Source organism: Manduca sexta, chromosome 9 (assembly GCF_014839805.1).
Source record: "Manduca sexta isolate Smith_Timp_Sample1 chromosome 9, JHU_Msex_v1.0, whole genome shotgun sequence".
Lineage (NCBI taxonomy): Eukaryota > Metazoa > Arthropoda > Insecta > Lepidoptera > Sphingidae > Manduca > Manduca sexta.
Window position 1 is genome coordinate 1,059,897 of NC_051123.1, and position 14,585 is coordinate 1,074,481.

The 14,585-nt window shown below is 40.0% G+C and overlaps 2 protein-coding genes across 7 annotated transcripts in view; one reads left to right on the forward strand and one right to left on the reverse strand.

Moving 5' to 3' along the window:
* Positions 1-4,766: 4,766 nt before the first annotated feature.
* The window catches only part of LOC115455714 (ataxin-2-like protein), a 47,578-nt gene continuing 37,759 nt past the window's right edge, over positions 4,767-14,585 (reverse strand). For 4 of the 6 annotated variants that reach the window (XM_037436981.1, XM_037436980.1, XM_037436979.1 and 1 more), the window contains exons 13-20: positions 14,170-14,323; positions 13,621-13,695; positions 12,818-12,895; positions 8,123-8,231; positions 7,457-7,629; positions 6,406-6,645; positions 6,017-6,130; positions 4,767-4,967 (exon numbers count right to left, since the gene is read on the reverse strand). In XM_037436981.1, the coding sequence (XP_037292878.1) occupies positions 4,911-4,967; positions 6,017-6,130; positions 6,406-6,645; positions 7,457-7,629; positions 8,123-8,231; positions 12,818-12,895; positions 13,621-13,695; positions 14,170-14,323 (1,000 nt within the window). In that variant the 3' untranslated portion in view covers positions 4,767-4,910. Of the gene's footprint in view, positions 4,968-5,402; positions 6,131-6,405; positions 6,646-7,456; positions 7,630-8,122; positions 8,232-12,817; positions 12,896-13,620; positions 13,696-14,169; positions 14,324-14,585 lie in introns of those variants that run through there. The other 2 variants (XM_037436983.1, XM_037436982.1) reach the window with 2 other exon arrangements.
* On the forward strand, positions 10,139-11,491 carry LOC115455711 (retinol dehydrogenase 14-like). Its single transcript, XM_037436986.1, has one exon. The coding sequence runs from the start codon at positions 10,287-10,289 to the stop codon at positions 11,211-11,213; it is 927 nt and encodes a 308-aa protein (XP_037292883.1). The 5' UTR covers positions 10,139-10,286; the 3' UTR covers positions 11,214-11,491.

Genomic DNA, 14,585 nt, shown 5'->3' on the forward strand with positions numbered 1-14,585 from the left:
AACCTTTCTCATTTGAAGGCAACCGTCGCCCATTTAATTTTGTGAATCGTTTTCATTTATAAAACGTATAAAATTCATTATTATTCGATATTGAAATCGGTGCACGTCCGTCTCGGCGGAAACACGTCACATTTGCCTCGTTCACGCCGGTAACAACACTTCACACACGCCCCGTGCGGGGCAACATTTATAAGGCATTTAATAGAATTATTCTAGACATTACTCGCACGGTTCGCGCCGCGGCGACGCGCGCGCCACTTATTTACATCAAACTAAAGTGCCGTAACGACATACAAAAACGTTTGTATGAGAGCTGCACGGTTTGTTCTCGACGGCAGGCCCGCGGCCGATCATCGAACTGTATCGATCACACCGTATCGATACTATTCTGCACTAATACGATTTTGTGATATATTTACAAAATTCATTATGTGTTTAAGCATTTTTAAAATAAAAACGTTCGTGACGACGACGCCGTTCCCTCGGGAAGACGCGGCGGGCCTGCGCGTCCGGCCTACTCCGCGCTCGGGGCGGAGTGGCGAGTCTACGACCTCAGTATCCCACATCAAGGCACAAGGAGCGCCGCGGCCGGCGAGTCGAGCCGGCCGACACTCGACTGTCTAAATGCTACGGGATGTGCGTAAGCGACGGTAATCATAAACACGTAGTTCCGCCGACGGACAAATGGAATATGTCGCGGCAGCGTTCGACGATCACGCTGCGCGCTCTACAGGAATCACATTGCATCGTGTAAAACACCACAACCGCGTACAGAGCCGCTAAAAGGAACTCGCTCGCAATACTCGCGGGCCGGGCCGGCAGCCGCTGGCGCCGGGCCGGTCCCGCCGCACTCGACAGCGCACGCGCGGCGGACGAGCGCTGCTATAAAATTTCAATGAAAACAAACAAACTGAAACAATAATATATATATATGTGATAGTACAACAGTGGGAGCCGGCGGCGCGAGTCCGTCGGTCGCGGCGCCGTCGGCTCGTGTAGGCCCTTTCCACTTCCCCTCTGCGTCGCTTATATTTTTTTGTGATTTTTGTTTTTAAATGTCATCCGTTTTAATTCGCATCACCGAAAATGTTTTAACATCACAAATGGTACACAAATCGAAGCCATCGCGGGAAAGGCCACTAGTTATCCCCTAGTAGTCACGTAACCTATGTACATATATACAAATATCAACGACCTCAATGGACTCAAAAACGTTTACACAACACACTCATGTGCGTGTACAACATACCACGATCTCACACTAAATGTAAATACAATTATATCGCTAGATTTTTTTAAGTCTAACAAATCATCATTCTCTGCATAAACATTACGCGCTACTCTGAATATTTTTATATTACAAATTCTATAAGGATCGATACAATTTGACTGTTCTGTTCACTTATATAACTTTGATTTATATTTGCTATACAAAAGAAATACATAGACACTGTATTCGTCTTACTGTTTGCGAAGATTTTCGTTTCGAAACCAAAATCTAAATGAAACGGCAGTGCTAAGACGAACTGCTAGCGTGGGCGCGTACATATTATCGATATCGATTTGTTACCAATGTGAATGTCGATGTCCACATTTGGCGCTACCCAGGGAGCACCACGAGGAGGTCATGGACTTGGCTCCCCTTGACGACTCATCACACCTGCTACTATAATCGCACTCGCTATAAACTTAGGCTTTAATATCGACGCATTTTAAATAGCTACAGAACTTTATATACGGTAAAACATAGTCTTTTTGTTGTGCAGTAGACGGGTTTTACGCTAAATCTTCGTTTGATATAATTTGGAACGTATCGCATGCGCGAGTCCGCGCCGCGAGTGGCCGCGGACTCGCGCATGCGGCCTAACTTTACTCCCTAAACCTATCAATTTAATGTTTTATTGTCACACCTACATTATTACGCACCGGCGTTATATAATTCCATGAGATGCTAGCAGCACTTAAACAGTTTACGTTTTAAGGCAGTACGATTATAAATAAATATATATAGCCGTTAACTTTCGATACTTTTTTTTTGATACAGCAGACGTCACGGCTTGAGCTTCGTTTTTAAACATCTAGACTTAACCAAAATGAAAATATAACAAGGCATCGCCATCACAATAGACAATATCGAACACAATTTCAAAAACAAAGCCCAAACCTCACAACTTCAAGAGACCTTGCGGTCGGAAACACGAAACACAGAAAATACAAACAGAACAAGAGAAATAATGCCACATCACTAGTTATACAATATATCGATACAATTAGTTCATCGACACATTCACACTGTGGACATCACTATCGCTCCGGAGGGACGTCGCACATAAACGTAGTTAAAGCCCGAGATAGAGTTAAACTAAGTGCGTAGGCAAAACAACGCGACAATAAATAAACGCTTCACCGTTACTCCGTGTAATTGATGACTGCATTTCGTTTTCGCGTTAACAATATCGACTGTGAAACTAGCGCCGACGGACGTAGTGGCGACGAAGGGAGAATACGATTTGAATGGAAATTCAATCTTATTCCCTTCACCATACGACTGACAAGACACCGGGCGCGGTATAAACGTGCGCGCTGAGTATTTTCGTTATAGTAATTTTAGTCGTATAGTAAAACGTATAGAGTTGGATTTTAATTAGTGTCGAATTCCATCGTTTGGTAGCTACTACGTTCGTAGACGAGCCCACCAGTTGTGGCTTTGCATGCTGAGAAGGATCGGTGGCTCACTCAACCTAATCTAGGGAAAGAGATCAAGTAAGTTGAGAAAATTTCATCGACTTTACAATCCTTCAATGTCGATAAATTCACAAAACAAGATGGCTAACAAGCTGTCAGATTACGAAGCCACAACTGGTCATGTTCCACGGTCGTTAAATAACGGAGGGTATTTCCATTTACACAACGATTAAAACTAATGTAAGCTCTAAATAAATACACTTAAACCCAACAGTTTCGAGTTTAACGGAAATCGACGCGCCACGTGAAAACTGTGTCGACTTTTGATTAACAACGACATAACAATGTATTATTTACAAACACAAGATATAATTAAATTATTAACAATTATAGCTGCGATGCGCTCGACATTTGATTTTCGATTCTAAAAGTGAATAATCGATTTGATATTGTGTTTAATTTTGTTTTCTCCACCCCTAAACACGGTTTGATAACGCCAATTAAGATTTCGATTCACGAATTATATATAGTTTTAAAAACTCGAATAATCAGCATTTGCGAATTACCCCGTCTTTATAAGTCCTGCTCATATCTCCAGCACCCCAATAATTCCAGCATATTTAGACAGCCCTCACAATTCCCACGTGGACGTCAAAAGAAGTTTCTAGAACGTATAATACACACCTCGACGACACGCGATGTCAAGGTCAAGCACACACGCACGCACACACACACGTCCCGCGGGACCTCGCTACACACAAACAATAATAGCAAATCATTATTTCACAATTTGCTCCCGCCGTGCCAAGCGGACTGCGTTTTAACATTATATTGCTTAATGATTAATTGTTGACGTCCATTTCGTGACGTCACCAACGTACACAATTTATCCGCAATTGAACTTTCACGTGTAACGATTTTTGATTAATTTCAAGTTTTTACAATTCTTTGGTACGTTTGGTATTTTTTTTTTATATTTACATTTATATGCAATTATAACAACGGTGTAGAAATTAAATCAAAAAAAGCTTTTTACACATCAACCGACCGTTTATATTCATTGTCACGTGAAAGTTTCGATTGTAAAAAACATCCAAAAACATCGATTAATCGTTAAACCGTTAAAACAATATTTATTACAATCATAATATTATTACAATACAAAGGCAATTTTTATTACTTTGTGTTGTTACAGCGTTGGTGTTTAAAATATTTATAATCGAAGACGAATTTGGAAAAAATTAAAATTATACCTACCAAAAATGAGATGAATATCCGATTTACTCGCTATATTACATTGTAACTTATCAATCGAATATATATATAAAAATCGAGTGATCTTACTTTTAAATCAGTCGATTTATCGAAATTTTCGCGCATGAATAAACAATTTTGACAACACTCAGGAAATCTTTGCTATGGACAATGATTTCTAATTTAACAGCTGTATTTCACAACCTGTAAATTGTTTAAGAGGGCTCCGCAACTCAAACTCGAAATCGGCAACTCATAATATTTAAAATAGTATCGACTTTGAAATTACAACCCAAATTAAGTCACGTCAACGCGACAAAAAATTTTGCTTCTCTATTTTTGGTATCGATTTATGCCGATTTCGAGTCGATTAATCGACAACTTTACAGCCTACGATCGCCATCGACAATTGTCGCCAACTAAGGACCTCATATCAAATAATGTTTTACAACAAACATTTCAAACAGTATAAACATTTTTATTGAACATTTCACCATAAATTTTCAAGTTACAATGGTTTAATCTAAGTTGTTTTCAATTCCATTCATACTGAACTGCATAATCATGAAATGTACAATTCGTTTTTCCTTACCTGTTACACTGTAAAAAAACACTTCACAGCTTTTACTCAAAAGTTGAAACCGAAAACATTTTCGTTTAAAACTGTTTGTTATACATATTTCTATTGAAATCTTTCAAAAATTCTGCTTTAACACCATTTTTTAATATAAAATTAATATTGTACCTGGTCAATGTCCTTTGCTGCAGGACAAGTAAGAAAAAACGAATTTTAATAAAAATAAATGTGAGACAAATCTGTTTGAACAATTCGGAAGATGTATCGTCATCCGGTATGGCGAGGTGGGTACAGTGTGGCCTAGCACGGCGGGCGCGTGTCGGTGCGGGCGGTGTGGGCGGTGTGGGGCGGTGCGGGGCGGTGTGGGGCGGTGCGGGGCGGGGGTGGGGGCGCGTTACGGGTGCGGCGCGCCGGGCGGCGTGGAGCCCGACCCGTGCTGCAGCAGCACCGGCTGCGGACCAAGCGACCAGTTAGCAAACACTTCCGACGGACCGTCGCGTAACTGCGCGGTGTGCGAGAGGTTACGCGACGGACGGTCGGCGACGTACATTTCGCATTTCGGGCTCGGCGCTTACGCCACAAGTGCGGGAACTCGCGACTCACCCCGATAGTTATAAACTTTTTAATCACTGTTTTAAATCAATGTTTTGTCTCTCTATTAACCCATTTAAAGTAAGAATAAATATCGATACAACAGCGATAATCATGTACGCATCATTGGCCACTCCTTAGGGATTAAGTGATGGGACCGTGGAGTACTAGCCACTCGTGGCGGGACGCAGGGACTAGATCTTTTGTGAAAAGCATCAGTACATCAACCACGGTCGTCCCGAAAATGATAAAGGAAGTGAAATATTATTCTCTTATATTTATAAAAATCTATTTTTTTTTATTTTTGCCGATTTTGGGCCTTTATACTCCGTCTCGCTCTAACACCTAAGAAACGGCCAGAACTTCAGCGTACATCAATTAAAATCGATTAAAAATGTTTACAACTAAAAAGGTCAGTGCCTACTAACTCGAACAGAGTTAAAGAAGTCTATAAATGGGAATGATTGCCAAACGGACATTATCGATAATCTCTATAAAGCATTTGAAGCAAGCTAGGCACAACACACGCTAGACAACATGGCGAGACTCGAATCCGGCCAGTCCTGAACGTGAATCGATTTTATTAATCGATTAAAATTTTCGTCCAATACAATCGATAGATTGCAGACGAAAATACACACGGGCCGCTGTCCCGGAATCACATCGGTACCAACAACACCGTTCGGAAAGGGAAGTAGGGGGATAAACTGGATACGTCGGGCGCGCTGTACCACGTCCCGCGCGTCCCGTCCACCAAAGCATTATAGCGCACATACATACGTCATTATATTACAATACACTTAACCGAGAAAGCATTGTCAGTCGTTAACACAGGTACCGTCGCGACGTCCGACGGTTAATGTATATTCGATGTTGGTGTGTCACAACGAGTCACTGCAGGTATGGTACCTGTACGGTGTGGGGGTGCGGCTCCGGCGGGGACGCGTGGTTCACGTACGTCAGGTGGTGGTGGTGATGGTGGTGACTGCCGCCGGCTGCGGGGCCCATCAGTGGGCACAGCATCTGCATAAACAAAAGTCGCGTAAATAAATGACACGCTATGAATTTTTTTTTTGTTTGTAGATTCAATCAAAATCGACTGCTTAATGAAGATTTGTTCTGTTTTCCATCGTACACATTAGGTATTGTTTAAAAAAAAAGCGCAAATAGCCAAGCTAGGAGGCCGATTGGACGCAGTGGAAGTCAATATTGAAATTCACAAAGCACAATAGTTGTGTACTTGATTGTATAAAGTATAATCGATGTTTCGATATGGCAGAGTGGGTGTCGGTGTGTACCGGGAACTGCTGCTGGTAGTGGTGGTGCGGGTGCGTGAGCTGGTGCGGGTGCGGGTGCGGCGTGTGCGCGGGCGACGGCGGCGGGTACAGCGCGGGCGAGGCGGCGGCGGGCGAGGGCGCGGGCGGCGGCGCGTACCCCGCCACCTCGCCGCCCACGCCCGCGCCGCCCACCGCCGACATGCCGCCCACCGCTCCCACCGCGCCCACTGCGCCCACGCCGCCGCTGTGGTACATGCGCACCTGCAACAAGCCGATGGTATGATATCGGTATCTGGATCGAACGCACACAAGATTGAAACTTCACATGATAGTAGTCCTCGTAAATGTGTCACGTTTCGGGATCAGTTTGTGTATATAGGATTTGGAACAAGCCGGCATAATTTTATCGACTCTATTGACGCCATTACACTTACCATCAGAGCAGTGGCCGTGCTTGTATAAAGAAATACGTGTAACTAAATTCCTTGGACGATGTATTTTTTAAACAAAAGGATGAAAGAATAAGCGTTCCTGTTGCTATCTCACACTACCTATAAAATTATTAACAGGTTGAGTAAGAAGCTGAATCAACGCAACGCAAGGAAACACTAGACGGAAACTAAACGTCAAGTGGAATACTATATTAACGCGTATACAAGCACGCATTTAGCTATAGCGATGGAACACACACAAGTTACACAGCAAGTACAGAAAGTATACATCTAGTTTTCGATGTAAATTGTGAAACATCTAAGGCGGCGGGTAAGACCGGCTATTTTCGTGACGACACTCTATTCTCTGGTGTGCGCATTTGTTAGAAAAAATAATATATTTCTATTAATAAATTGTCTTTAATATGCACATTTATTTCCAATAATAAGTGACATTTTTAAGTGTATTTTTAGAAAAATAAATTTCGATGTTTTACATTTGCCAGGTGTCCCGTAACGGCATTTTTTTTCAACTTTGGATGTCTATGGGTGTTTGCCGTTATATTTATGGATTTAAGATTAAGATTCGACATTGGTTATTGTTTAGGGGTGTCATTAGTGTGTGTGTGCGTGTGACGCACCATGTGCTGGTAGGGCTGCGCGGCGTGCGCGGCGTGTGCGGCGTGCGCGGCGTGCGCGGCGTGCGCAGCGTGCGCGGCGTGCGGCGGCGCGTGCGGGTGTCCGTACTGCACGAACGGCTGCATCGGCGCCGGCGCAAGTAGCGGCTGGCCCGTCGCCGCCGCCACCTGCATGCCTGTACACCAACACACATCTCAGTCACGACACTTACACATATGCATGTTGCGCTTCTGCAAAACACATGTCACTCCTCGTGGTGACCATAACTCACGCATCATCAAATCAAAAAAAATACCACGACGTTCTATTGTATTGGTATGAGTACGTTAACTGCCTTATAACAAAACGAAATTCTGCTAACTAATCTGATTATTGCTCTAAACACTGATTTACATAATTTTTCCATATTATACATTAAATTTAAATATTGGAACAAAATTAGTAACAAAATTAGATGTTATAAAAATAGCAGTAACCTAATTTAAACTCGCTTATGTTTTATAGGTAAATTGTTCATTTATTTCTTCAGAACTAAGAATGAACAACAAATTATAAAATTAAAGGATTAATATGATATCCGATAAACTATCTCGAGCTTAGCATTAATTCCTAAACACATTCCACACTCATCAATAATGTAACAAATCACAATGCTAAATGTACGCTACCTTTTCTGAAGTTCCTCTGTGGTTGTGCCGGTAAGGGCGCGTGTTGTCCGGCCCCACCGGCCACTCCAGCGACGCCAGCGCCACCTCCCATGGCGGCACCGTACGCCAACTACAACACGGAGAATCCACGGTCAAATTGAATTTTCGAATCATTTCATATGGGTAACCTTAACGGTCAATTTCCATGAACGATTGTATATGCGATTTTCTAACACACTGGTACAACTATGTCGACTGGTAAGGGGCAATCATCTCTTGTTAATCGAAACTATCTGGAGCCCACTATGCTTACCAGGTAGAGTGAGGTCATTGTGGTGTACCAGTATAAAAAAATTAAACAAAACTATCTTAATCTTCAATCCGATCCTGAGAATAAACCGATCAAAATAAGTCATTTATAAGCGTGTTGAAAATGTTTTGATTAATTCATATTCGCGATGGATCGGAAAAGCGATTAAGATCGTTTATCGAGATCGACAGTAGTGGCGTCCAGATAGAATCGAATGACTTGTCTTAGGAACCTGTTTCACTATGTTCCAGTAAATGTCTAGAAGTATTACACGATTATGTAAATAGTACTTTGATTACGATTTTATTCTTGTCTTTAGGCCATTATACTTTAACGGCAGTATAAGTTCAACTCGCTAACCTAGTTTAGGGGTAAGTAGAGCTTAAGTTATAGCACTCTGCATACATCACAACAGTTAACACACACAACGTATTTCGCATGTCAATGCATAGTTTGTTATACAATGATGTGGAAATTTGAAGCTTAAAATCTTGAAGGCTTAAGTAAAGTTTGTATAAAAATAATAGTGCCAGGTAGGCAAATGAATTGGTAAGTATCATAATTAATTGGTAATCATTGCTCATAAACACTCCACACAGCTAAGAAACTTATTGGGGTATACCTGACATTGAATTTGAATATTTTATTAAGTTCCATTTTGTTACAAAAAACATATAGTCTGAAATACCTATAAGTTTTAACCGTTCCTAGATTATATCTCTGATAACTTCACAGCCCAAAATAGCGATTGAGCCCTTTCACATCAGACGGTGTATACATGGTGAAAGTGACTGAAATGGTTGCACTTCTGCCCACCATTTTGGAAGACAAAGGCGTGATTCTTTTACTTCTTTAATATCATCGATTCTTTAACTTCTTTAATAACATCGATTCTTTTACTTCCTTAATATCATCGGAAGATAAAGGCGTGTTTTTTTTTCCTTTTGTAATATCATTTAGAAAGCCTATCAGATTTGTAACAACTACACTAATCCGGACTTCGCCCATCACAATGACCCACGGTACGATTGCTAACAGTTCAACATCCGTAATGTCGACACGACAACATGCCTATCATTCGATAACTAGAACGTCACTGATAACCGGCTACCTAGCAGATAACCCTTCGATAAGTGTTATGTATATATGATTTTTTTGTTTTCTGGTTTGTGCGTTGTTGTTAAATGTAATAGTAATTAAAATTGTTTTGATATTTGTTAGAAATAACCGCCTTTATAAAAGAATACGTATGAAGTGCAATAAAAAATGATGAACTTTTGTATGAAATTAAGAATAGCGATAGACCTAGCTCCAGATTAAGACAAGCGCTCAGTGAAACTTTTGTTTCGAGAAATTATTTTCATACAGGCATACCCGCGAGTAACACCTAGTTATGAACAAAATACCTTTTTTGTGTTTACAAAAAATCATTACACCGAAAATAAACGATTAAAATATACATCTAACAATAAAGGTTTTTAAAATAAAATAATAATGTAATGAATTTCAAATTTCGTTTCATTTGTAGATCATTGTTTCTTTAGCAAATTTAATTCAATCGATTTATTTTCTATGGACAATAATATGCTATTTTTTATTTCTTTATATTCTTGGATGCCTAGCTTGATAAACATTTTAATATATTCATTACAGACAACGCCGCGTGCAATACGATAAAGCATCAATAGTTTACATAATAATGTCAAAAGGTAAGATTGTTTTATTTTATAATCCTATATGCAATCAGTGTAGTAGCAATAACGTCGCGAATCGCACACACATTTTCGCTGCATTTATCGAATATTATATTCACTGAATAATCCACTCAATCACTTACAAATTAAAAACTATAATCGCGAATTGTGATCGGTGATAATGTGGTTCATATGGCTTCTACTGATTTTAATATTCATAAAAGTGTACAACAAAATAACTTCGGGCAAATGTTACTCCGACGCGGTGCTGACCGGAAAGGTCGTCATAGTAACGGGCGGAAGTAACGGACTGGGCTTTGAAACAGCATTAGATCTTGCTCGACGAGGCGCTACGACCATACTAGGATGTCGTGACGAGATCAGAGGGCAAAAGGCCGTCAGAAGAATCATCAAAAGAACAAACAACCCTAGAGTAAGCTTCATACGCTTGGACCTGAGTTCTTTGGCGTCGGTCAGAGAATTTGTTAAGGAATTCAAAAGCTTAGGAATCAAATTGGACATATTAATAAACAACGCAGGCGTCATAGGCCCGTCGATGGAGATAACCGAAGACGGCATCGTCAAAGACTTACAGATCAACCATTTCGGACCGTTTCTGCTGACCGTGCTGTTAGTACCGTTGCTGAAAAAGTCAGCACCGAGCCGCATCATCATCGTATCATCGCATTTACACAAATACGGTCGTATCAACGAAGTAAACACGCCACGGAACTATTTGCAGAGTTTTTGCAACGGTAAATTATGTAACGTGTTGTTTAGCAACGAACTGGCCAGGAGGTTGGCGGAGACGGGAGTAGTTGTGAACAGCCTACATCCCGGACAAGTTAATACGTCATTCTATCGAGGCACTGTACTGGAAAAGCTTCGTACTTTGATACTGTACACGTTCTTCAAGAGTCCTGCTGATGGTTCGCAGACCAGCGTGTACTTGGCGACTTCTGACGAGTGCGACATGATAACTGGAAGTTATTTCGCCGATTGTAAGGAACAAGAGATGGGCAAGAAAGCAAACAGCTACGAACTCGCTTTGAAAGTGTGGAGTCTGTCTGAGGAATTGGTGAAATTGCAGCCGGAGGAAATGATATGATTGGAGGATAATATTTGATTGAGAATCGTGTAATGTGAGTTAAATTTAGGGATGAGTGCAGCGTTATATTGTGTTTTTGTAATTTATTTAAATAAAAAAAGTTTAATTTATTTTATTTGTTAGTTGATTTTTTTATCCCGGAAAAGAAAGAAAAGGGAAGAAATAAATAAAAAATAATAATTATGGAACAAAAAAGTATAACATGTACAATAAAAGGAGACAAATAATACATATAATTGGATAGTCGACAGACCTATTAAAGAAGTTTTTCAGTGTTTTTTTTCTGTGTTTTATTGTGAAAAGAATCGCTGTAGTGCTGTGGTTATGTATGTATGTGTGACTGGCGAAGGGAAGGGTCTGGTAGTTTAGTGTTCGATTCTCGTCCTAAATACATGAACATATTTTTCTACAGGAAATTTGGCGTTTAGGTATTTTTTGCCTGTGTGAAGTCAGGTTTGAAGTATGAAGGGAAACTGATTATACTTAAAGGTCATATTTATACCTAATGACCGATAAGATAGGTCAAATAACTAGTTAGCATAAGTGTAACAACTTGGGACATTTAAGAAAACAAAATTGTGTTTGTCATTTATAATTTTTTAGTAGGTAGCTTTATGCAAGTATGAAGTATCGTGTATAATTAGGTCCGACGACTAAAAATACATACCGCATATCGTTCAACGCATGACGACTGCGCCGGTCAATCTTACAGAATGTACTAGATAACCTTTATAAGAGAGCAGTTCAAGATCGTTTGGGCAAAGGGCACTTTTAGCTACTATACATCCCCAACTACCCTTTAAGGAAATAATCAGCTTTTGTATAGCATATTTTTTATTTTATTGAAATTATACAAAACGGCATTAGTTTTGGCTAACTCGATATTAAAAAAAAAACTTTGGGAATTCACAGTTCCAATTTTTTTTTTGGAATATTTTGTCTTTTGGTAATCTGTACAATTTAGTTAATTAAAATCAATCGGCAAGCGTTAGCGCCATAGAGTATAAAAAATGGCGTACATCGTTCGTTATGCGGACAGAGGAACAGGCTGTTATTGAGGCAACACTGCACGCTGAAAATATTATTGCTGACATCTGGCAACACGCACTCTTCACCGCCGCACGGGACTACGGAATATTTTAACAAATGAAAAAAATATTTGAGCTACTATAGGTATGAAGGTAAATATTAAAATATAAGCAATGTATTTATACTCAAAGTTTTATAAAAAAAAAAAACTTCTCACTAACCGCCATTTTCAATAAATAATCCCAATCCTTTTTTCTATCTTCAAAAATGGACCGATCAGAATAAAGTATTTTTTGACATGCTTACAAATGAGTTATTCTGATTGGTTCATTCTCGAAATCGGATTGAAGATTGAGATTGGGATCATTTATAGAAAACAGCTGTCAGTAGCGACTATACTCAAATAATGAGAAATAATACATCCTCTAAAGATTGAAATATACATTTTCTTGCGACATAAAAAAAGCATAGCATAAATAAGACTTCGTATTGATTTTATTTAACACATAACTAACATATTGTTGAAACATTCCGTGTGCCACGTGGGCGTGTGGGCCGTGTGGGCATCGTCTCACCGCGTCGGGTCGGTCCCGTTTGTCCGGCAGCACGAATATCGGCGGCCCGTACTGGCGACAATCGCACCCCATCTCCATCTGACGTCGCCAGGCCACGACACATTCATTATATTATAAAAACAAAATAGTGCGGTATTCACCCTTTATTTGTGGGTGTTTTCTTATTGTAGTTTCCTCTAGAAAATGACAACATCGACACGTAATATAATATAACGTATCAATCTCAGTCATCTCTAAGTGTGCATATATAATATTCATTCTTGCACGTCTTGTTACATTTCGTTCATTCCATTTGTTCAACTATGCTAATTTAGAAATGAATGAATGGATACTGCACTATCAATAATTCGTTCTTAAATTATTTCAATTATAACGTAACCTAACTACTTGCAATAATAGGGGAGGTACATACCCTACTGTTAGGCCTAGCAGTGGAAAACCAAATGTAACTGGTGATTACTTACTAGAACAGTTATATCTTAATTTGCCTAATCTTTAGTGTCAAACCAAACCTGTAATAGCTAAAAACCTAGCAATGGGTTATCAAATGTAACTGGAAATTCCATTTTAGAACAGCTACCTAAATTTAAGTGTTAAATATAGTATGTAGCGACTCAGAATCCGATATTAGAACTTCAAATAAGGTTTTCCATACAAGGAAATTTATATTTAAACTACCTTACTAATATAATTTGTATATGAATATATATTAAAATAAATGTAGGTAATGAAATAGTTTTTTTTATATTATTGACAGCATAGAAATAATTTTCTTTATATTATAATGAGGAGTATGAACTCACCGCTGCGTGTGGATGTGGCAGGTACGCGGGCGGTTGTTGTGGTGTAGCTGCAACCATGTATGGGACGGCGGCGACCTGGGGAATACCATTTTATTTACATGTTTACAAATGAGTTATTTTGATTGGTTTATTCTCGGAATCGGATCGTTTATTGAACATCGCTATATTTATTATTAAAGTCGACAAATCTGCACGTAGTATTATCAGTGCAAAGTAACACATTCCACAGTATATTCATGAATTGTAAAAGTAACAACTAAAGTACAAATCATAAAATTTTGCTACACAAAGGTCATAATTTTGTCTAAAGTAACAGTGACTGACTGTTACTGCCAAGGAGGAAACTGACCCTTACGAGACTTTCCCGTCCTCACACCCACCACTACAACTCCTGTAAGCCAGGATCAGCAGTGGCACGCATTTTGACAACGAGCGGTGAAGCTCGGCGAGTCTCAGGGAAAACTAATATGTCATTATCCCGCTACGAAATTAATCAAATATAAAGATAGATCAGTGAGATAACCAAGAAAAGGTAATGTTAGTGTGTACCATGTGTGGCGGCGGCGGGTGTGGCGCGGGCACGTAGCTGACGCCGGGGCCCATCACGCTGACGCCGCCGAGGCCCACGCCGACGCCGCTCACCCCCACGCCCACTCCGCCCACACCCACGCCCATACCCGACGGCGTGCCTGGCGTGTGTGGTCTGCGGACGAAACAGTACAATATTAGAATAACTAGTACTTATTTATACAATAAAATATATCTTTTAAATATTCGATATTTCACTCTCCATTATATTGTTATGTAAGATTATTGATACGCATGATTAATTGCATTATTTAATGCACAAGAGCGTACAATATGAAAAAATATTTTGAAGAAAAAACAAAATATTGATAAGCCTTTGCGTGGAGCGGGAACATCTCGCCATCTCCTTCGCACTTAGGCACTGTAATTGGGACGAC

What these genes read in the sequence shown, in the direction of transcription:
- LOC115455711 (XM_037436986.1), top strand. Translation starts at nt 10,287, where the DNA reads ATGTGGTTCATATGGCTTCTACTGATTTTAATATTCATAAAAGTGTAC.